Here is a 23,041-nt window from a genome sequence, read left to right as displayed (position 1 = left end):
TGACATTGGCCTCTCATATATTCCTTATTGTCATTTCTTGTTAACTATATTAGCCTCTTCTCAAGAATAAGCGGCTTTCACTCAGTTAATACTCGGCAGAAGTCAAACCTGCATCTGGATCGGACTTCCTTAACTCTTGTACAGAAAGGTTTTGCAGTATATTGCTGCATCCATTTCAATAACCTACCGCTCGAATTAAAAAATCTTAGCAGTAATCCACGCGCTTTCAAATCGAAACTGAAACGTTTCCTCGTGGGTCACTGCTTCTATTCTGTCGAGGAGTTCCTTGAAAAATTAAGGTGATTCTTTTTTGTATTGTAATTCTTCAAGCTTTCCCGGCGAGGCGTTGTCATGTTGATTAATCGGGTTTCTGCCGGTTATTCGCGTTTTTCCTGCACGATATTTCAACTGCGTGACTCGCAGTCTTCTTCAGGTGTTCTCTGATACTGATTCCAGGCTGGAACGAGTCCATTACACTGTTCTACAAAAAAACCTTTTTTTCTATTTCTGATAAAAAATATTGTGATTCTAATTGTATTTTGAGTGCTGAATTGAAAACTGTTTTTAGTTTTTTTTCTGTCAGGGATAGTTTATGTGTAATCGCAATTTTATTTCTCTTTTCAATTCCTGATATAGTGCAGCAAACATGAGGTGAAATTCGACAAACAAATGCACATCTTTATGAAGTTATAAGTTCATCACATTAATGGAGGGTGGGATCTAACACATAACACAGTAACCTTTGTGTATACACTTCAAAGCATTTATTTGACATGAGAAATTACAGAAAATCGACAAACAATCAGCCACTGCCTTGTAATGCAAATCACTTTTTTCTCTTGTATTGTGAATCTTTCTTCTCTCGAATGATATTCCAGAAATAATCTGTTAACATAGAAGGTACCCACTTCCCTTCATATAGCCTTTCTATGGAGAAATATCTTTATGGAAGTAGTCCAGATGAGAGTCCATCATGTGTACCTTCAAAGACATATTGCACCCCAAATCCTGATATGCTTTGATCATATCCTTTACCATTGCTTTGTAGTTAGTAGCTCTTCTTCTTCCGAGGAAGTTTTCCGACACCATCTTGAAACAATCCCATGCAGTTTTTTCTTTATCAGTTAAACATGCTTCAAAATTTGCACCTTTCTGCAGCTCCCTGATTTGTGGGCCCACAAATACACCTTCCTTTATTTTTGCAGCTGAAAGACGTGGGAATTTGGTAGCTAGACATGCAAACCCACAGCATGTTGGATCCATGGCCTTCACGAATTGTTTCATCAGGCCAAGTTTGATGTGAAGTTGTGGAAGTAGTATATATTCAGGAGCTACCAGATTTTCACGTTGTATATTCTTTTCTCCAACTTTCCACCCTCGCCTAGGCCATTTCTTTTTCACGTAGTGAGAATTTCGGTCTCGACTATCCCACTTGCAAAGAAAACAGGCATACTTTGTGTATCCTTGTTGCATTCCCTGTACCATAGCAATTACCTTGAAATCTGCACATATTTTTCATTTGTGTTCATTGTATTTTAATGAATTTAACATCCTTTGTACGAATTCGTAATTCTCTTTTGTCAAACTAGTGTAAGCTACTGGAACAGAGGGGATTTTATTTCCGTTATGGAGCAAAACACCCTTCAGTCTTGTTTTCGATGCATCTATGAAAAGTCTCCACTCCTGTGAAATACAAGTGAAGTTCAGCACTTTCATCAGGCCAGCCACGTCATTGCAAAATGTCAGTGCTTCGTCCGTTGAAAAATAAGAAATAAAGGCACGTTCTCTGTGCCTGAACACACTGATTTTAGTACTTTGGTGCAGTAGATTATACCCTTGTAATCTTGAACCAAGCAGCTGCGCCTTTTGTTTACTTAGTCCTAGATCACGTATTAAATCATTTAAATCTGCATGTGTTAACAAACGTGTCGATGACTCACTTGTGCAGTGATATAAAGAATCATCATCTGTGATTTCTTCAGTACTACTTATTTCACTGTCACTCCGAATTTGACCTCGAGCTCTTGAAGGTACTGGAAGGTTGTCGGAATGCTGCACTGGCACTCTCGCTGAAGGTAGATCTCGGTGAACAATGTGCCTCTTTGACTTTTTGTTTGTAAAACCCTGACAGAAATAACAATCAGTAACATGGTCCTTAGGCTCTCTCCACACCATGGGAACAGAAAACAACGCCACATTCTCTTTACCTTTCCACTACTGAATTACTTTGCAGTAACATGTAGCACAACAGAAATGTGGTGCTCATTCTTTATCTTGGTCTCCTACCTCTACTCCAAAGTAATGTTTGTATGCTTTCTTTATGACTGAGGAAATTTTCTTCCTATTTCTAGCAAAAGTGAACTTCCCACAGATGTAGCAGAAGTTGTCCGGCTTATATCGACATCGACGACGAGGTGGCATTTCTGCAAATTTAAAAATACCACTTTGGTAAAACCCCTGTATTAAATTAATAGTAGGGAACTAGAGGAACGCTGATGTGTAAAAACAAGCAGAAGTTTTACCTTCAGCACTAGGCTCAATCAGTTTACACAGAAACTAAAAAAATCAACCGTACTCGGAAATATGACAGTCAGTTACTTGTCAGCCAAAACACCCACTCGTTAAGACTGACGCAAATTGCGGCTAACACCACTGTTGTAAACTCGATGCACCTGCCCCTAGGAGGTGTGAAGCTTTACTGCCGAGACAGCGACCGGCTGTCGCCGTTCGAGTTAATGAGATGTTTCAGGTGGTCTTAATGACATAGGTGTGGCGGGGGATAACGTAATGATGTCTGATTCTTCAAATCTGCTGTTGCACAAGAAAATATCACGTTCTATCACTACTGGATGCGGCAACATACCCGTATTTCTCTATAACGTCTCTGTGTTTGCCATGAATTGTGAATATACATATATATACATATTACATAAAAACTATCCCTGACAACGATATTTTGTTTACACATTTTAATTTCCCACGGTACAATGGTCTAGAAGCACATACTCTAATATCAGAAATAGAACCCATGTCGAACAGTGTTATTTCTGCCTACGTTCTGCTAGGCGTTCCCTCTGCCGTCCGCGCCGCTTCTGGCGCTCTGTCCGTGGTGTGCGCCGACCAATAGTAAGGGCTGTAGCATTTTCCTCTAGCCGCGGCTCTTTCGAAGGCTGTACGCGTACTTTGTGGTTATTATCCGTTGTCATTACAGCTGAGTTAAGTTCTGAACGGCGTCCAAGCTGTGCTAGACATTTTATCTTCCGATTGTCGTCATTTGAGTCCCTCTGTGAATTAGGACGTTATGGTGCCGTGCTGTGTCGTGGTAGGCGTTCCGTCCTAAGTTCTTGCCCCCCAGGAGCGGCTGCAGCGTCATTTTCAGGCCGATTCTGTTCAAATCGTATGTCGTGACTAGTAAGAGAGTCCTCAGATACTTTGTCTGTTGTCTGAGATGCCATCTCATGTACGTCCTTAGTTATATGTACTGGGCTGTCTTCTCTAATTCCATCCTTATACTTATGTCCCTTGGGGCCTGGTTGTTGTCTAAGTTCCGTCTTCAGAAGATTGAGTGCTTGTTTTATTGTTGATTGCGTTTACTTAAACTTATGGACTGACTTTTTTCGGTTTCATAAACATTTTTTCTGTTATTACTTTTATGTTGTAATTTCAGGTACTGACGCGTTCCATGACCTTGGAGATTTGCTCCTCAATTTGGTCCTACAGAACTCAACGTGTACATAAATAAATAAATAAAGAGAAGTTATTTGGCGAATTTCTGGATACCACCTAACGTGTATTCTACACTGTCTGAGCAAGTGCTACTTAAGCTGCACGTATACAGGGTGTTACAAAGAGGTACGGCCAAACTTTCAGAAAACGTTCCTCACACACAAAGAAAGAAAATATGTTATGTGGACATTTGTCCGGAAACGCTTACTTTCCATGTTAGAGCTTATTTTATTACTTCTCTTCAAATTACATTAATCATGGAATGGAAACACACAGCAACAGAACGTACCAGCGTGACTTCAAACACTTTGTTGCAGGAAATGTTCAAAACCCCTGGAGGCCAATCAACTGCTGATAGTGCCTGCACGCGGTGTACATGGTACGGAAACAACTGGTTCTCCCGTAGCACTCTCTATACAATGATGTGGTCAACGTTACCTTGTACAGCAGCAACTTCTCTGACGCTGACGTTAGGGTTATCGTCAACTGCACGAAGAATTGCCTCGTCCATTGCAGGTGTGCTCGTCGTTCTAGCGAGTCATAGGCTGGAATGTTCCGTGCCCCCTAAGACGCCGACCAATTGCTTCGAACGTCTTCCTGTCGGGACACCTTCGTTCTGGAAATCTGTCTCGATACAAACGTACCGCGCCACGGCTATTGCCCGGTGCTAATCCATACATCAAATGGGCATGTGCCAACTCCGCATGTGTAAATATTGCACTGACTGCAAAACCACGTTCGTGATGATCAATAACCTGTTGATGCTACGTACTGATGTGCTTGATGCTAGTACAGTAAAGCAAGGAGTCGCATGTCAACACAAGCACCGAAGTCAACATTACCTTCCTTCAATTAAGCCAACTGGTGGTGAATTGAGGAAGTACAGTACATAGTGACGAAACTAAAATGAGCTCTAACATGGAAATTAAGCGTTTCCGGACCCATGTCCACATAACATCTTTTCTTTATTTGTGTGTGAGGAATGTTTCCTGAAAGTTCGGCCGTGCCTTTTTGTAACACCCTGTAGAGGGCGCACAGACATCTACGTGGTACGCCTGGCGCTTATTTCGCGGGCTGGGCTTGCTGCGGTGCTGCCACCTGCCTGTTTGGCGACGTCTGAGCCGGTGACGCCCATGGCGACGCCGATGTCGGCCTGCTTGAGCGCCGGCGCGTCGTTGACGCCGTCCCCGGTGACGGCCACGATGTAGCCCAGGCGCTGGCAGCTCTCCACGATGCTCAGCTTCTGCGTGGGCGACGTGCGCGCGAAAACGAACTCGTCGTACGTGCTCAGGATGTTGTCCAGCTCCTCAGACGACCTGCGCACCACGGCGCACTGTCATCACGTAAGCTGCATCACGACTCCATCACAAACCCTGCAAACTAGAGAATACTGAAACGCACCTTGAAGAAATAACGTAAAATGTATAAATTTTTAATCATACACATTGACGGAAACAGATGTCACTAGTTCGATTCCAAAATAAAAAAAATGGATGCAACAATTATTCATAGCGTAATAAACCGTATCCGTCGTGTTTCCGAAAAATAAATATTTTAAATGTGAAACAACTCCGTTTTTATCGAACGATTAAGAGCGCTATTACTGAATCAGTTACATTTTCTTGATGTTGTTGTTGTGGTATTCAGTCCTGAGACTGGTTTGATGCAGCTCTCCATGCTACCCTATCCTGTGCAAGGTTCTTCTTCTCCCAGTACCTACTGCAACCTACATCCTTCTGAATCTGCTTAGTGTAGTCATGTCTTGGTCTCCCTCTACGATTTTTACCCTCCACGCTGCCCTCCAGTGCTAAATTTGTGATCCCTTGATGCCTCAGGACATGTTCTACCAACCGATCCCTTCTTCTAGTCAAGTTGTGCCACAAACTCCTCTTCTCGTCAATTCTGTTCAATACCTCCTCATTAGTTATGTGATCTACCCATCTAATCTTCAGCATTCTTCTGTAGCACCACATTTCGTAAGCTTCTGTTCTCTTCTTGTCCAAACCATTTATCGTCCATGTTTCACTTCCATACATGGCTACACTCCATACAAATACTTCCAGAAATGACTTCCTCACACTTAAATCAATACTCGATGTTAACAAATTTCTCTTCTTCAGAAATGCTTTCCTTGCCATTGCCAGTCGACATTTTATATCCTCCCTACTTCGACCATCATCAGTTATTTTGCTCCCCAAATAGCAAAAGTCCTTTACTACTTTAAGTGTCTCATTTCCTAATCTAATTCCCTCAGCATCACCCGACTTAATTCGACTACATTCCATTATACTCGTTTTTCTTTTGTTGATGTTCATCTGAAATCCTCCTTTCAAGACACTGTCCATTCCGTTCAACTGCTCTTCCAAGTCCTTTGCTGTTTCTGACAAAATTACAATGTCATCGGCGAACCTCAACGTTTTTATTTCTTCTCCATGGATTTTAATACCTACTCCGAATTTTTCTTTTGTTTTCTTTACTGCTTGCTCAATATACCGATTGAATAACATCGGGGAGAGGCTACAACCATGTCTCACTCCCTTCCCAACCACTGCTTCCCTTTCATGTACCCACTCTCTTATAACTGCCATCTGGTTTGTGTACAAATTGTAAATAGCCCTTTGCTCCCTGTATTTAACCCCTGCCACCTTTAGAATTTGAAAGAGAGTATTCCAGTCAACATTGTTAAAAGCTTTCTCCAAGTCTACAAGTGCTAGAAACGTAGGTTTACCTTTCCTTAATCTTTCTCCTAATATAAGTCGTAAGGTCAGTATTGCCTCACGTCTTCCAATATTTCTACGGAATCCAAACTGATCTTCCCCGAGGTCAGCTTCTACCAGTTTTTCCATTCGTATAACCCTTTATTCACCTGACCAAAACTCTTGTTCCTCCTGCCACCGAACCTCACTAATTCCCACTATATCTAACTTTAACCTATCCATTTCCCTTTTTAAATTTTCTAACCTACCTGCCCGATTAAGGGATCTGACATTCCACGCTCCGATCCGTAGAACGCCATATACTTGTGTATATTTTCTTTCAATTTTTACACACATCAAAAAAATTTTGCATCACCCCTGTTCCCAGAACTTCTGGAGATAGACGTTGACTGTGGATATTTTATCACATACACAGTCCCTTTGACTGTTCAGAAATGTCACTAAACCTGCCCAAAGATGTAAACAACCGTGCATGAGCAGCGCTACGAAGGGGTCCGACAGCCTATTAGTAACAGTCAACAGACAAACACGTCGGAGACAGATTGCTCATCCAGGAGAATCAGATTCGGGCAACGAAACCGGGAAGATCCCAGTAAATGATACAATCAAAAATCTTGAGTTTTCAGGAACGAAGGAAAACTTTCAGAGGATGTGTACCTGGAACGTAAAAGGATGGGCTTTCTGGTGTTTAAAGAAGAGAATGAAATGGACATTTTATCATTACTCCAGTTGCTAAGTTTTACAATCTCTTTGAAAAAAATAAGTGAAGAATCTTGGAATAAGGTCTTTTTCCTGAGAAAGGAATAAATATGCATGGTAAAGTTATGTATTTAGCACAATTTTGTGTTGTTACGTTTTTAACTCATACATTACCATAGTATTGTCACACTAATCAAAGTACTCGAATGGTTTCATTGACATCTTCCGTGGGATATCAGTAGCAGGAGCAGTACTGCGTACAGGATATTTCACTAGATCATTATAGGAATACCTGCATTCATAAGGAACATAATGAAGTAAACGTTTAGTGCCTTACATTTCGTTCCTGTTAATAACCACTCGTCCAGTATACGCCTTTCAAAATAAAAAAAAAAAAAACAGATACTTCCGGAAATAAAAGATCGACTGTATGCTTTTGTAATCCTTTGTATTCAGAACCCACAAGACAATGTTTACAATACATAAAGGAACATGTATGGAGCCTGGCTCTCAGGAATAACAACAGTTGAACTTCAAAAAGCAAAACGTAACACGTAGTGCATTAGGTATTTTATAGATGGCACGCAAAGATGATCACCATTGAATGGGCATTATTCCAGTAGCAAAGCACTTTCGAAAATGACGTCTCTGTAAGGAAGTCGCAAAAAGACGACGCTGTGTCCTTAGGTTATTTAGGTTTAAGTAGTTCTAAGTTCTAGGGGACTGATGACCACAGTAGTTAAGTCCCATAGTGCTCAGAGCCATTTGAACAATTTTTTCAAAGACACATTGTGTCATAATTGTACGACATGACATATCCCATGTCAGGTGACGTGATGGCAAGTTTGACGTCGGATAACAAACGACAAAACAATATTTTTTCCTGCGACATAATTACGTTTTAGCAGTTTTCCGATTTTTTTTCCTTTTCTTGTACCACTTTTCCTTTTCTTGTTGCAAAATTTCATGATTCTGCATCAATGGGAGGTATGGTGTGGATTTTAATGAGTGAGGTTGGAAGTACTAAAATATGCGACATAAACGGCCTTGGTTTTGATTGCACTTCCTTAGAAGCTTATATTTTTTACACCACCAAAGGGCCATAGTGCCTAATATGTGATATAAATTTCAACTTGATGCGCCTACCCAGACTTGACAAAAAGTGGTCTTACCATATGGAAGAACAGACAGACAATCTGATAATAAACGACGGCAAAATATTTTTCGTGTGATGTAACTACAAATTATCAGTTTTCCAATTTTATCCTTTGGTCGTACAGCGAAACCTTATTTCGGGCCAAATTCCGTGATTCTAGGTCAACGGTAAGTACCCTACAGGTTTTGATGAGTGAGTTTTCGAGTATAAAAATATGCAACATAAATGGCCGTATCTTTTGACTGCATTGACTTACAGTCTTACATTTTTCACACCGCTAAGGGACAATAGGTGTTAGTACGGGACAGAAATTCCAATTTGATACGTCTACCCGTTCCAGAGAAAACGGATTTCAACAATCAGATAGAGACAGACCGACAGATAGACGCACGGACAACAAAGTGATACTACAAGGTTTCCGTTTTTACCGATTGAGGTCCGAAACTCTAAAAAAAAAGCGTGAATATGTCTAGATGTTTTTATTTAAAAGTGTTTGAAGATGTCAGATAAGTCGAAAAGTTAGTTACCTTTTTTTACGTCCATAAATCTGTCCAGGAAATATTCATCTTTTTTCAGGATTCCGTGTTTCAATCTGTAAAAACGAAACGTTCCTAGCATCACTTTGCTGTCCGTCTGTAAGTGTGTAAGTCTGAGTGACCGTTAGGAATGGATTTTCTCCGGAAGAAGTAGACGTCTTAAGTTCAAATTTGTGTGACGTATTAAGGTCGATGGCCCCTTGGTAGTGAAAAATTTTAAGCCTGTAAGTCAATGCAGTCAAAAGATACGGTAATTTATGTCAAGTATTTTCACGCTCGCAAACTGACTCATCAAAACCTGCAGCGTACTTTCCGTTGACCTAGAATCATAAAGTTTGACAAAAAGGAAGGTTTCACAAAACAACCAAAGGAAAAAATCTGAAAACTGTAAATTTGTAATTATATCAAACAAATAAATTTGGCGAGAATCAAAGCATGACAGTACAAGTACAGGAAAAACTCCTAAATTGTTCATTTGTGATTAGATCACACGAGAAAATATTTCTTTTGTGATTTCTAATCCGATTTCAAACTTGAAATTAAAACATTCTCAAAAATTGTGGAATCCCTACGGCCGACATCTTGCAATACGAAGTTGATAAAAGGCAAACTAGCAATAAGCTCGATTAGAGTGTGTAAACTGTCTTTATATTTTACAGGGTGATTTTTTCCACCGAGTACAAATTCTAGGGACTGATCGATGAGAAGATACGGAACAAAACAGGTCTAATGAACTTATGGCCGGAAATTCATTGTTTCCATGCTAGAGACCATTCATACATTCAAAGTTTGTTTAAAATTGTTTTCATGTGTCTCAACGCATACGTCTCCGCGCTACAGCGTTTTATGTCTCACATACTCGCATCGGCCAGGATGCATCCGAACAGTGTCAAAGGCAGTATGAATACGCTGCTTCAGTGTCTCCATATATGGAATGGCTTTTGCATACAAGATACTTTTGATGGCCCGGTAACCAGAAATCGTACGGGTTGAGGTACATTGAACGAGCAGGCCTTGAAACTGGACCCCCTCGTCCGATTCATTGACCAGGGAAGGCACGACTGAAATGCGTCCGCACGTTAGCGGTGAAATGGGCTGGACCGCCATCTTGTATCAGTCACATAATCCTTCGAATCATCAACGGAACTTCTTCCGGCAGCGGAGGAATAGTCGCCCGCAAGAAACGGCGATAGTTGCGGCCTTTTAGGCGTCGTGGAAGGAAGACTGTTGCCAAAATATGGTCGGCAATTATCCCGGCCCACACATTCCGGCTGCACAGTTACTGATGACTCGCTGTCACCATTCCATAGAGTTTCTGCATAGCGTCTTATAGATGACTGTTATGAAAGTTTGCCCGCATCTCGTGGTCGTGCGGTAGCGTTCTCGCTTCCCACGCCCGGGTTCCCGGGTTCGATTCCCGGTGGGGTCAGGGATTTTCTCTGTCTCGTGATGGCTGGGTGTTGTGTGATGTTCTTAGGTTAGTTAGGTTTAAGTAGTTCTAAGTTCTAGGGGACTGATGACCATAGATGTTAAGTCCCATAGTGCTCAGAGCCATATGAAAGTTTAAGATACCACTCCGCGTAAAGGTGGCCTCATCTTTGAATAACATCAATGACACAATTCCCGCAATCGTGGTTGCCTGGGGAAGAAACCAGTGACAAAACTGCTCGCGACTTGGAAGTCTGTCGCTAGTAAGCCCTGCACACGCTGTAAGTGAAAGGGCAGTAACCATTGTCGAGAATGTTCCACACGGTCGTCTGGCATACCCTGTACTCGCGGGCTAACTACAGAGGATGGGCAAAATAATTTTAATACGTGCACTTACTTGGGAATGGTTTATTAATCATGTGTTGGACCACCATTTGCCCGTAATACAGCTGCGATACTTCTTAGAATACTGGCATATAATGACTGTATAGTCTCCAGTGGAATGTTATGCCACTCTTCGATCAGAACCTCTTCTAACTCCTGAAGTGACGAGGGAGGTGGAAATCTGCTCCGGAGTTTGCGCTCCAATATGGCCCAAATGGGTTCGATAATGTTCAAGTGCGGGGACTGTGCTGGCCACAGAAGACACTGCATTTCACTTGCATGCCCCTCATACCACGATTGTACTGTCTTGGCTGTCTGAATGAGGGCATTATCGTCCCGAAATATGGCATCATTTTTGGAATCATGGGGGTGCACCTGATCAACTAAAATGTTTACATAATCGTTGGCTGTAGCACGACCTTTGAGAGTAACGATGAGACCAGGAGAATGTCATGACATGACTGCCCACACCATCACACTTCCACCTCCATGCTTAACCGTTGGAATCAAGCAATCAGGGTTGTAGGCTTCTTTTGGCGTTCTCCAGAAGTAAACCCGGCCCGATGTTGGAAATGATCATATGTGTGTTTCCATTAATCAGCCGTCCAGGATTTTTGATCCTGACACCATGTTTTACACTTCTTTGCGTTGGTTGTCGTCACTAATGGTTTCGGTATAGCAGCTCGTCCATGAATATTCGGTTTAAGGAGTTCTCGGCGGACAGTGTCGATAGATACGGGGTCTCGAAGATGGCTACTGAGGTCTTCAGTCACTTTAGCCGAAGTAGTTTTGTGTCGTTCTGACACAATTCGTGTTAGCGTACGACGATCTCTGTCATTTAGTTTTGATTTGCGCCCACTATTATGTCTACACGATGATGTCTTTCCATATGTTGTGTAGGCTGACATGACTGTTGAAACAGAACCAGTACTAAACACGCACAGTCCAGTGCGACACTTGTGTTACCTGCGTTGTTGACCGTTAAACACAACCATCCCATTACTACCATTGTTAACACTATTTTGCCTATCCTCTGTACCTGGAACAGACACGGCGTTCGCCTTCCACAAAGTGTTAATCAGATTTTCCTCCAAGCCTGGTGTCCGAGCATTTCCGGTACGTTCTTCAGCGAAAATTTGAAAATTTGTGGTAAGATCTTATGGGACCAAACTGCTGAGGTCATCGGTCCCTAAGCTTACACATTACTTAATCTAACTAATACTTACACTAGGGACAACACACACACCTATGCCTGAGGGATGACTCGAACAATATGCGTAAGGGGGGAGGGGGGGGGGGAGCCGCGCGAACCGCGGTTGGACGCCCTAGACCACTTGGCTACCACCCACGTCCGTTATTCATTATTTCCTGCTTCCTGAAACGACCCTGTCTCAGACAAACGGTGAAATACTGTTGCAAACACTGAATGTTGTCGATGTTGTGAGCGTGGATAGGTCTCCTGATCTACCACGTCGGCAAACTCTCGATTCGAATATGGAATCATTGTGTACAACACTGAATCACATCTTCTACAAGGTGAGTCAATAAGAGAAGTGAATCGGACACAACATTACCAATTACTATGGCAGGAGATAGGCAAGCCTAAGGCGTGAAGTGTGAGGAACAGTATCACCCTCTCGGAGGAAACGTTACATACTGTAACTGTGGGTGCATGGTACAGTGCGTATTAGACCCCAGACTCTATAACAAAGTATGAATAAATGGTTTCTTGCAAGGAAATCATGAATTTCCAGACGTAAGCTCATTAGACTTTTTTTGTTCCATATACTCTCATTGATCAATCCCTAGAGTCTGTACACGTTGCAAAAAATCACCCTGTATCATTTTTTCAGAATCCACAGTGCGCGAATTCAGCTAGTATCTCGCAAATTTTTACTGTGCTATGATAGAAGCATTTTTCATTCTGGTATTTGTGTTGACAGTGCAGCTGACCCTCAGCCGAGACGGGACAGTTGTTCAGGTAGGCAGTTACCAGCCTTTCTGTTGATGGTGCAGCTGACCCACAGTCCACATGGGACAATCGTTTGAGTAGGCAGTTACCAACCTTTGTGTTGATGGTGCTGCTGACCCACAGTCCTGATGGGAAAAACTTTCAGGTAGGCAGTTACCAGTCTCTGTATTGACAGTGCAGCTGACCCACAGTTCAGATGGGGCAATCGTTTGAGTAGGCAGTTACCAGTGTTTGTGTTGATGGTGCTGCTGACCCACATTCCAGATGGGGCAAATGTTCAGGTAGGCAGTTACCAGTCTTTGTATTGATGGTGCAGCTAACCCAAAGTGCAGATGGGACAAAGGTTCAAGTAGGTAGTTACGACTCTTTGTGTTAATGGTGCTGCTGACCTACAGTCGTGACAGGACAAATGTTCAGGTACGTAGTTACGAGACATAGTGTTGACAGTGCAGCTAATCCACAGTCGAGATGGGACAAACTTTCACGTAGGCAGTTACCAGTCTTTGTGTTGATGGTGCAGCTGACCCACTGTCCAGATAGAAAAAACGTTCAAGTAGGCAGTTACGACTCTTTGTGTTAATGTTGCGACTGACTCACAGTCTTGACAGAACAAATGTTCAGGTAGGCAGTTACGAGATTTTCTGTTGACCGTGCAGCTGACCCACAGTCGAGATGGGAGAAACTTTCAGGTAGGCAGTAACCAGCTTTTGTATTGATGGTGCGGCTGACCCACAGTCGAGATGGGAGATACTTTCAGGTAGGCAGTTGCCAGCCTTTGTGTTGATGGTGCAGGTGAGTCACAGTCAAGATGGGACAAACTTTCACGTAGGCAGTTACCAGTCTTTGTGTTGACGGGGTAGCTGACCCACAGTCCTGACGTGACAAATGTTCAGGTAGGCAGTTACCAGTCTTTGTATTGATGGTGCAGCTGACCCACAGTCCAGATGGGACAGAGGTTTGAGTAAGCAGTTACGAGTTTTTGTATTGATGGTGTAGCTGCCCCACAGTCCAGATGGGGCAAATGTTCAGGCAGACAGTTATAAGTCTTCGTGTTGACAGTGTAGCTGACTCACTGTCGAGATGGGACAAACTTTCAGGTAGGCAGTTACCAGTCTTTGTGTTGATGGTACAGCTGACCCAGATGGGGCAAATGTTCAGGTAGACAGTTACTAGTTTTGTGTTGACATTGCAGCTGACCCACAGTCCAGATGGGGCAAATGTTCAGGTAGACAGTTACGTGGCTTTGTGTTGATGGTGCATCTGGTCCACAGTCGAGATGGGACAAACTTTCAGGTAGGCAGTTACCAGTCTTTGTGTTGAGAGTGCAGTTGACCCACAGTTGAGATGGGACCAACTTACAGGTAGGCAGTTACCAGCCTTTGTGTTGATGGTGCAGTTGACTCACAGTCGAGGTGGGGCAAATGTTCAGGTAGACAGTTACTAGTCTTTGTGTTGACATTGCAGCTGACCCACAGTCCAGATGGGGCAAATGTTCAGGTAGGCAGTACCAGTCTTTGTTTTGACGGTGCAGCCGACCCACTGTCCAGACAGAAAAAATGTTCAGGTAGGCAGTTACCAGTCGCGGAGGTCGTCGCCATGTATGAGTGCGGCCGTGCGCGGCTGGGCGGTGGGCGGCAACAGCAGCGAGCCCTGGCGCGACAGCTGGTCCTGCTGCGGGAAGAAGGACGGCTGCCGTCCCGGCGCGGTGAGCGGCGGCCAGTTGGAGTCGCGGGTCGGCCGCTCCGACAGCAGCGACGGCTGGCGCGCGATGCCCGCGTACGGCTCGTAGACGAGCGAGGGGTAGCGCGCCGCCACGGAGGTGCCGAGGTCCTGCAGCAGCGAGGGGTGGCGCGCCACCGCCTGCCCCAGGCCCGGCGCCTGCCCGGGCAGGTCCTGGTGGGAGCCGGCGGGCGTCTGGCCGCCGTGCGGCAGGTGGTGGCCCGAGCCGGCGGGCGTCGGCGTGCCGTGCGCCGCCTCCGCGAACCGCCGCGCCGCCCCCGAGTCGAAGCTGTGCTGCACCGTGAAGATGCCCACGGCGCGCGCGATCGCCGCCGCCGTCGTGGGGTGGTCCCCCGTCACCATTATCACGCGGATGCCCGCCGACCGGCACTTGCGCACCGCCTGCACACGCGCCGTACACTTCTCGAGTAAAGTCCGTATTAAACGAGCGACTTTCTGCCGGAAAGCGACTACTGCTCTCTCGCTCGCGTCGACTAATCGCTCGTAAATCGCCAGTGAAACGAGTCGCGAGGGATCAGTGTCGTCAGCGATCGACTGACTGCCGGCAGTGGTGTCTAAAGGCTGTGGTCACAGTGGCTTCGATAAGGACGCCTCTGCCGACGACCGACGTCCTCCGGAGACGGCCCACTTTTCAAATCAGTAAGTCACTACGTGCGCGGTCACACTACAGGGTGGTCCATTGATCGTAACCGGGCCAAATATCTCACGAAATAGGCATCAAACGAAAAAACTACAAAGAACGAAACTTGCCTAGCTTGAAGGGGGAAACCAGATGGCGCTATGGTTGGCCCGCTAGATAACGCTGCCATAGTTCAAACCGATATCAAATACTTTTTTTAAAATAGAAACTTCCACTTTTTTATTACATAGTCGTGTGGTACATAAACAAATATGAATGTTTTAGTTGGACTACTTTTTCGCTTTGTGATAGATGGCGCTGTAATAGTCACAAGCCTGCGTCGTATCACGTAACATTCCGCCAGTGCGGACGGCATTTCATTCGTGATACATTACCGTGTTAAAATGGACCGTTTACCAATTGCAGAAAAGGACGATATCGTGTTGATGTGTGGCTATTGTGATCAAAATGCCCAACGGGCGTGTGATATGTATGCTGCTCGGTATCCTGGATGACATCATCCAAGTGTCCGGATCGTTCGCCGGATAGTTACGTTATTTAAGGAAACAGGAAGAGTTCAGCCACATGTGAAACGTCAACCACAACCTGCAACAAGTGATGATGCCCAAGTAGGTGTTTTAGCTGCTTTCGCGGCTAATCCGCACATCAGTAGCAGACAAATTGCGCGAGAATCGGGAATCTCAAAAACGTCGGTGTTGAGAATGCTACATCAACATCGATTGCCCTCGCACCATATTTCTATGCACCAGGAATTGCATGGTGACGACTCTGAACGACGTGTACGGTTCTGCCACTGGGCACAAGAGAAATAACGGGACGATCACAGATTTTTTGCACACGTTCTGTTTAGCGACGAAGCGCCATTCACCAACAGCGGTAACGTAAACCGACATAATATGCACTATTGGGCAACGGAAAATCCACATTGGCTGCGACAAGTGGAACATCAGCGGCTTTGGCGGGTTAATGTATGGTGCAGCATTATGGGAGGAAAGATAACTGGCCCCCATTTTATCGATGGAAATCTAAATGGTGCAATGTATGCTGATTTCCTACGTAATGTTCTACAGATGTTACTACAAGATGTTTCACTGCATGACAGAATGGCTATGTACTTCCAACATGATGGATGTCCGTCACATAGCTCGCGTGCGGTTGAAGCGGTATTGAATAGCATATTTCATTACAGGTGGATTGGTCGCACGTTCACCGGACCTGACGTCTCCGGATTACTTTCTGTGGAGAAAGTTGAAGGATATTTGCTATCGTGATCCACCTACAACGCCTGACAACATGCGTCAGCACATTGTCAAAGCATGTGCGAACATTACGGACGGCGAACTAGACGCTGTTGAGAGGAATGTAGTTACACGTATTGCCAAATGCAGTGAGGTTGACGGACATCATTTTGAGCATTTATTGCATTAATGTGGTATTTACAGGTAATCACGCTGTAACAGCATGCGTTCTCAGAAATAATGAGTTCACAAAGGTACATGTATCACATTGGACCACCAAAATAAAATGTTCAAACTTATCTACGTTCTGTATTTTAATTAAAAAAAACCCGCCTGTTACGAACTGTTCGTCTAAAATTGCGAGCCATATGTTTGTGACTATTACAGCGCCATCTGTCACAAAGCGAAAAAAGTGGTCCAACTAAAACCTTCATATTTCTTTACGTACTACACGAATATGTAATAAAAATGGGGTTCCTCTTTAAAAAAAAAAAAAAACGCTGTTGATATCCGTTTGACCTATAGCAGCGCCATCCAGCGGGCCAACCATAGCGCCATCTGGTTTCCCCCTTCAAGCTAGACCAGTTTCGTTCTTTGTATTTTTTTCGTTTGACACTTATTTCGTGAGATATTTGGCCCGGCCACGATCTATGGACCACCCCTTATAGCCGATCTAATCTCCCGAACGTACATACTTCAGACGACAATCGGTAAAATTCAGACCAGTTTGCTTTCTTCGGTTAAATCTAACGACATTCTCGCACACGAAATATGGAGCGTGTGAAACTGATAAGTTTAGTTCAAGAAAGACTGAGTTTGTGGCATCCTTAGGATCAAAATATCGCAACCGGGATATAGTTCGGAATCTATGAACTGAAATCGCAAATCGCGAATTTCCTCAAATATGCAAGATACAGCCAGGGCTGAAGCACAACAGGCAAAGTTACAGTGGCATAAACTCGTCTGTTGCATGAGTTCCACCAGCCCCACGATGGCGCTGAGAAGGAAGATATCGACTTCGCCTCGGTCAGTTGCCAGTCGCGTACAATCCGCCAATGACCGGAAGACAACGGACAGGAGCCTACCCGGAAGGCAGAAGAGTAGCTCTCGCCCACTTGGATATGCAGGGTGTTGCAAAAAGGTACCGCCAAACTTTCAGGAAACATTCCTCACACACAAATAAAGGAAAGATGTTATGTGGACATGTGTCCGGAAACGCTTAATTTCCACGTTAGAGCTCATTTTAGTTTCGTCAGGATGTACTGTACTTCCTCGATTCACCGCCAGTTGGCCCAATTGAAGGAAGGTAATGTTGATTTCGGTGCTTGTGTTGACATGCCACTCCTTGCTCTACTGTACTAGCATCAAGCACATCAGTATGTAGCATCAACAGGTTAGTGTTCATCACGAACGTGGTTTTGCAGTCAGTACAATGTTTACAAATGCGGAGTTGGCAGATGCCCATTTGATGTATGGATTAGCACGGGGCAATAGCCGTGGCGCGGTACGTTTGTATCGAGACAAATTTCCAGAACGAAGGTGTCCCGACAGGAAGATGTTCGAAGCAATTGATCGGCGTCTTAGGGAGCACGGAACATTTCAACCTGTGACTCGCGACTGGAGTAGACCTAGAACGACGAGGACACCTGCAATGGACGAGGCAATTCTTCGTGCAGTTGACGGTACCCCTAACGTCAGCGTCAGAGAAGTTGCTGCTGTACAAGATAACGTAGACCACATCACTGTATAGAGAGTGCTACTGGAGAACCAGTTGTTTCCGTACCATGTACAGCGCGTGCAGGCACTATCAGCAGCTGATTGACCTCCACGGGTACACTTCTGCGAATGGTTCATCCAACAATGTGTCAATCCTCATTTCAGTGCAAATGTTCTCTTTACAGATGAGGCTTCATTCCAACGTGATCCAATTGTAAATTTTCACAATCAACATGTGTGGGCTGACGAAGATCCTCACTCAATTGTGCAATCACGTCATCAACACAGATTTTCTGTGAATGTTTGGGCAGGCATTCTTGGTGATGTCTTGACTGGGCCCCATGTTCTTCCACCTACGCTCAATGGAGCGCGTTATCATGATTTCATACGGGATACTGAACCTGAGCTGTTAGAACATGTGCCTTTACAAGTACGATACAACATGTGGTTCATGCACGATGGAGCTCCTGCACATTTCAGTCGAAGTGTCGTACGCTTCTCAACAACAGATTTGGTGACCGATGGATTGGTAGAGCCGGACCAATTCCATGGCCTCCACGCTCTCCTGACCTCAACCCTCTTGACTTTCATTTATGGGGGCATTTGAAAGCTCTTGTCTACGCAACCCCTGTAACAAATGTAGAGACTCTTCGTGCTCGTATTGTGGACGGCTGTGATACAATACGCCATTCTCCAGGGCTGCATCAGCGCATCAGGAATTCCATGCGACGGAGGGTGGATTCATGTATCCTCGCTAACGGAGGACATTTTGAACATTTTCTGTAACAAAGTGTTTGAAGTCACGCTGGTACGTTCTGTTGCTGTGTGTTTCCATTCCAAGATTAATGTGATTTGAAGAGAAGTAATAAAATGAGGTCTAACATGGAAAGTAAGCGTTTCCGGATACATGTCCACATAACATATTTTCTTTCTTTGTGTTTCCTGAAAGTTTGGCAGTACCTTTTTGTAACACCCTGTAGATCATCGTCCAGGGCTGACTTAGACAGGGAACGTCGTTTAATGAACTCTTAGAATTTCATAGAAAGTTGTTGTAAATTGTATTTGCCATGTACTGTGAAGTCAACTTGCGATTCTTTGCACTTTGCCAATGAGGGCTTTTTTGTGTTATATTACAAGCAGTGTTGCAGACTTAATTATTTGGACAAGCCACGAAGATAAGTAAACCTCTTAACTCATTTTTGTGACTTCGTTACTCATTTGTTGGAGTGTTGTAGAACCTTCGTTCTCCCATCCTGTTACATGACCCTGGAGCATAGCTGTGTAATAGTGGCAGGAAGAAATTGTCTTAGCTGTGTACTGCACCAGAAGCCCTTTCACCAACTCACAAACTCGGTCTACTGTAGTAACGGAAACCCGGCCTCCACTGCAGTAGCGGCAGTGCTTTTACAGACCTGGCGACGAAGGTTTACGAAACATTATAACATCAAAAAGTAGTTTGTTCAAGTGAAAATAGTGGCATATCTTATATGCTTATAGCTGCTGTACTGGGTCTTTTTGTGGTAGCTTGTCATTAATTGTCTACAAATTATTATTACTGCTTACTAGCGTTTTATGTCAGTAGGGCACTGATACTGTTAATATGAAGTGGTTTGCAAATGTGGTGCACCGTATGTATTTCCAATTTTAAGTGCTGTAGGTTATCAGAGTATCTTATGCCACATTTCATGCTTGTCTTTCGCTTGTGTGATAAATGACAGTCACTGAACGTTAACTGGCGTACGTCTGCACAACGGTACACAAACGCAGCGAAACAGCGTGTCTCTAACTTGCTTTTCAAGATCACTACGAATTATCTTGAGTTGGTGACAGAACTTTTCTCTCGTCATCTCATTATTCATAAAACTTGACTGGTTATTCCTATAACTGAAAGGACAGAGTCTATAGTACTCGCTACTTTCCTTACGAGACAGGAAAGCCTGTTCACATGCACTCGGCGTCTCTTTTTAACAGCTGAAGCCGCTAAGCAGCACTCATATCCAAGCACAGAGGCGTCGTGGGGTCTACTCCACACTACAAGGTTCAAATCTAACCATCTTCACACCTAGAATAGATTCTAACCTAACCTAACCTCCTTTGACCGTGCCATAAATTTGACGAAGGAGAGCGGACGCTCTATGACCACGCTATCTGCCGATGTTATGGGGCGACTTCTGGCGACGAGGTCTGACGATAGTTGTCGGTGCCAGTGTGGACGTAGCCTAATATCTCCAGTCTGCTGTAAACAGCGCATGCGCGGAAACGGGAGAATGTGGCCCTGACATCCGAACTTAGCAATGCTCGCTAAGGGTGGGCTGACAATACTCGCGTTCGAATAGGCTCAAAGATTTCCCGATACGCCGCAGCGTTCGATACAATATAGATCTCGTTCGAACAATAATGTAACGTTTGACTAGACCGGCGTGGCTCCGAGGGATACGAAAGAAACTGCAGACTAGCTCAACAACAGACTGTGGCTTCGCTTATAATGTAAAATTTGACAGATTCGTGAAACTTTGTTGCAAACAGCATTAATTCCTATATTGTCCAAACTCCTATTGTGTCTGAAAAAATTTACAATGTGATCTACATCTACATTTATACCCAGCAAGCCACCCAACGGTGTTTGGCGGAGGGCACTTTACGTGCCGCTGCATTACCTCTCGTTCCTGTTCCAGTCGCGTATGGTTCGCGGGAAGAACGACTGCCGGAAAGCCTCCGTGCGCGCTCGAGTCTTTCTAATTTTACATTCGTTATCTCCTCGGGAGATATAAGTAGGGGGAAGCAATATATTCGATACCTCATCCAGAAACGCACCCTCTCGAAACCTGGACAGCAAGCTACGCCGCGATGCAGAGCGCCTCTCTTGCAGTGTCTGCCACTTGAGTTTGTTAAACATCTCCGTAACGCTATCACGCTTAACAAAGAACCCTGTGACGAAACGCGCCGCTCTTCTTTGGATCTTCTCTATCTCCTCTGTCAACCCGACCTGGTATGGATCCCACACTGATGAGCAATACTCAAGTATAGGTCGAACGAGTGTTTTGTAAGCCACCTCCTTTGTTGATGGACTACATTTTCTAAGGACTCTCCCAATGAATCTCAACCTGGCACCCGCCTAACCAACAACTAATTTTATGTGATAATTCCACTTCAAATCCTAGATATTTTACAGAAGTAACTGCTACCAGTGTTTGTTCCGCTTTCAGATAATCATACAATAAAGGATCATTCTTTCTTTGTATTTGCAATACATTACATTTGTCTATGTTAATGGTCAGTTGCCACTCCCTGCACCAAGTGCCTATCCGCTGCAGATCGTCATGCATTTCGCTACAATTTCTAATGCTGCAACTTCTCTGTATACTACAGCATCATCCGCGAAAAGCTGCTTGGAACTTCCGACAGTGTTTGTCATAATGTGCCGATATGTGTGGATATATAAATATTTTTATGTAAAGCCAAAATACAAAAACTAAAATGTTCTCTAAAAATATTACTTTAATGAACCCAGTGCAATATTTGTTTATGAGAAATGGTTCTGATTTACCAAGAGTAGAGGAATAAGAAGGATGCTATGACAGTTTTCATTTATTCAAGATGACAGCTCTTCCTGGATTGCTGGATTGTATCACTACCTCCTGTCCCTGGGGGGGGGGGGGGGGGGTGAGATGTGTGGACGTCATGTTGATGACGCCACCATCCCCATTCTTCCTTTCCCCCCAATTTCCCTCCCCCTCCCCCACTGCCATTCTCTCCTCCCCCACTTCGCTTCCCCTTCTGCACTTATGAATTGGTGGGAACAACATTTAATCTGTGCTGAGCTGCTGGAAAGTAATGGCTGTGTTCATTTATTTATGTATGTATTATCGTGCTGGAAGAATTTCCTAGCACCCTTACTGCTAGAAATTCAAATAAACGCAGCAGCTTAAAATTTTCAGGAACAAAAGCTAGAGAGTAACGCCATAAGTTATTTATTTATTTTTGATGGGAATTCTGTTCAGTTGACGAGATGTTCGTCTTGGACAGAGAGGATCTTAATTAGCGTATTACCTGTAAGCATATAGCTGACGACTGCATCCGTAGCCTCCTATATGTTGAGTGGTACTTAAGATAGGTAAATAAATTCGTGAAGTAGAAATTAGAAGATAAATGAAAAACTTAGTTTAGTTTAGAAGACTTACACACTGGCAAATAGTAGACAGAGCAGCATGGCAACGGCCGGCGCCTGCAAGTCAGCTCGTTCAGCAGAAGCCATCGCCCTCCCCACATAAGCGGAAGCTGTCAATTCTGCCGTCAGGGCATCGCCCGACCGTCTCACGTGTTTCTCAATTGTCACATGTAATCAAAGACCCTCGCCTACATTCCAAGAGCCAATGACCGACGTTAAGAAGATTCTTCGATAAGCATTTCAACGTGACAGAAGAGGCAATGACCGTGAAGTCGTTCACCTCCAGTGAACTGATGTAAATAAATGCGTCAGACGCAGTGGGCCCGAGAGTAGTTTTCAGTTTAGATTCGGTGCTGAAGACCGTCATGCAGGAAGAGACTACATCGTACACAGAAGCACCAAGTCCGCCACTGTGATGGAATAGCAAGCAACAGCCTCGCCGCCAGAAGACAGAAGTTAGAAGGTATTTGAAGTCTGATTTTTACGAACCCGGGTGACTCGTGAGGACGGGAAGGAGACGGCCTCACATCAGCAGTCGCCTGTGAGCTGGAAAGAAGATCTGACAGCCGAAGACTGGCAAGCTGGAGTCCGTTGTTCGAGTCCGGGACACTGGCCTTCCCCCGCCGCGCCGCTCCGCTGCCCGACGCACAACATTGACACACGCGGCCGCTTAGAGAAGAGAAACACTGGGGCGCCACATTCAAGGTATCACCATCCGATTCACGACTTCGTTCTCAATAACTAAACGGACCACAGCACAATGCGCGTCTCCTGTCAACTGGACGAGACGGCGACAGGAGATACACACCGCCAGGCGTAATCAGACGCCGCCGCTCACGCAAGCAGAAGGCTTCGCAAACGACACAGTAGCCGCTCTCCCAGCCAGAACAATCCAGTAAAGAAACCATTGTACAAATCTTT

The 23,041-nt window shown here is 44.5% G+C and overlaps 1 protein-coding gene across 1 annotated transcript in view; it reads right to left on the bottom strand.

Moving 5' to 3' along the window:
* Positions 1-23,041, bottom strand: part of LOC126335542 (sodium/potassium-transporting ATPase subunit alpha-like) — a 154,299-nt gene that overhangs the window by 54,776 nt on the left and 76,482 nt on the right. The window contains exons 5-6 of the mRNA XM_049998975.1: positions 14,195-14,739; positions 4,825-5,042 (exon numbers count right to left, since the gene is read on the bottom strand). Coding sequence (XP_049854932.1) covers positions 4,825-5,042; positions 14,195-14,739 — 763 coding nt within the window. The remainder of the gene's footprint in view (positions 1-4,824; positions 5,043-14,194; positions 14,740-23,041) is intronic.

The sequence above is a fragment of the Schistocerca gregaria genome, chromosome 1 (genome assembly GCF_023897955.1).
Source record: "Schistocerca gregaria isolate iqSchGreg1 chromosome 1, iqSchGreg1.2, whole genome shotgun sequence".
Taxonomy (NCBI): Eukaryota; Metazoa; Arthropoda; class Insecta; order Orthoptera; family Acrididae; genus Schistocerca; species Schistocerca gregaria.
Note: the sequence above shows the minus strand (reverse complement) of the source record. Positions and strands in the feature narration are given on the sequence as shown.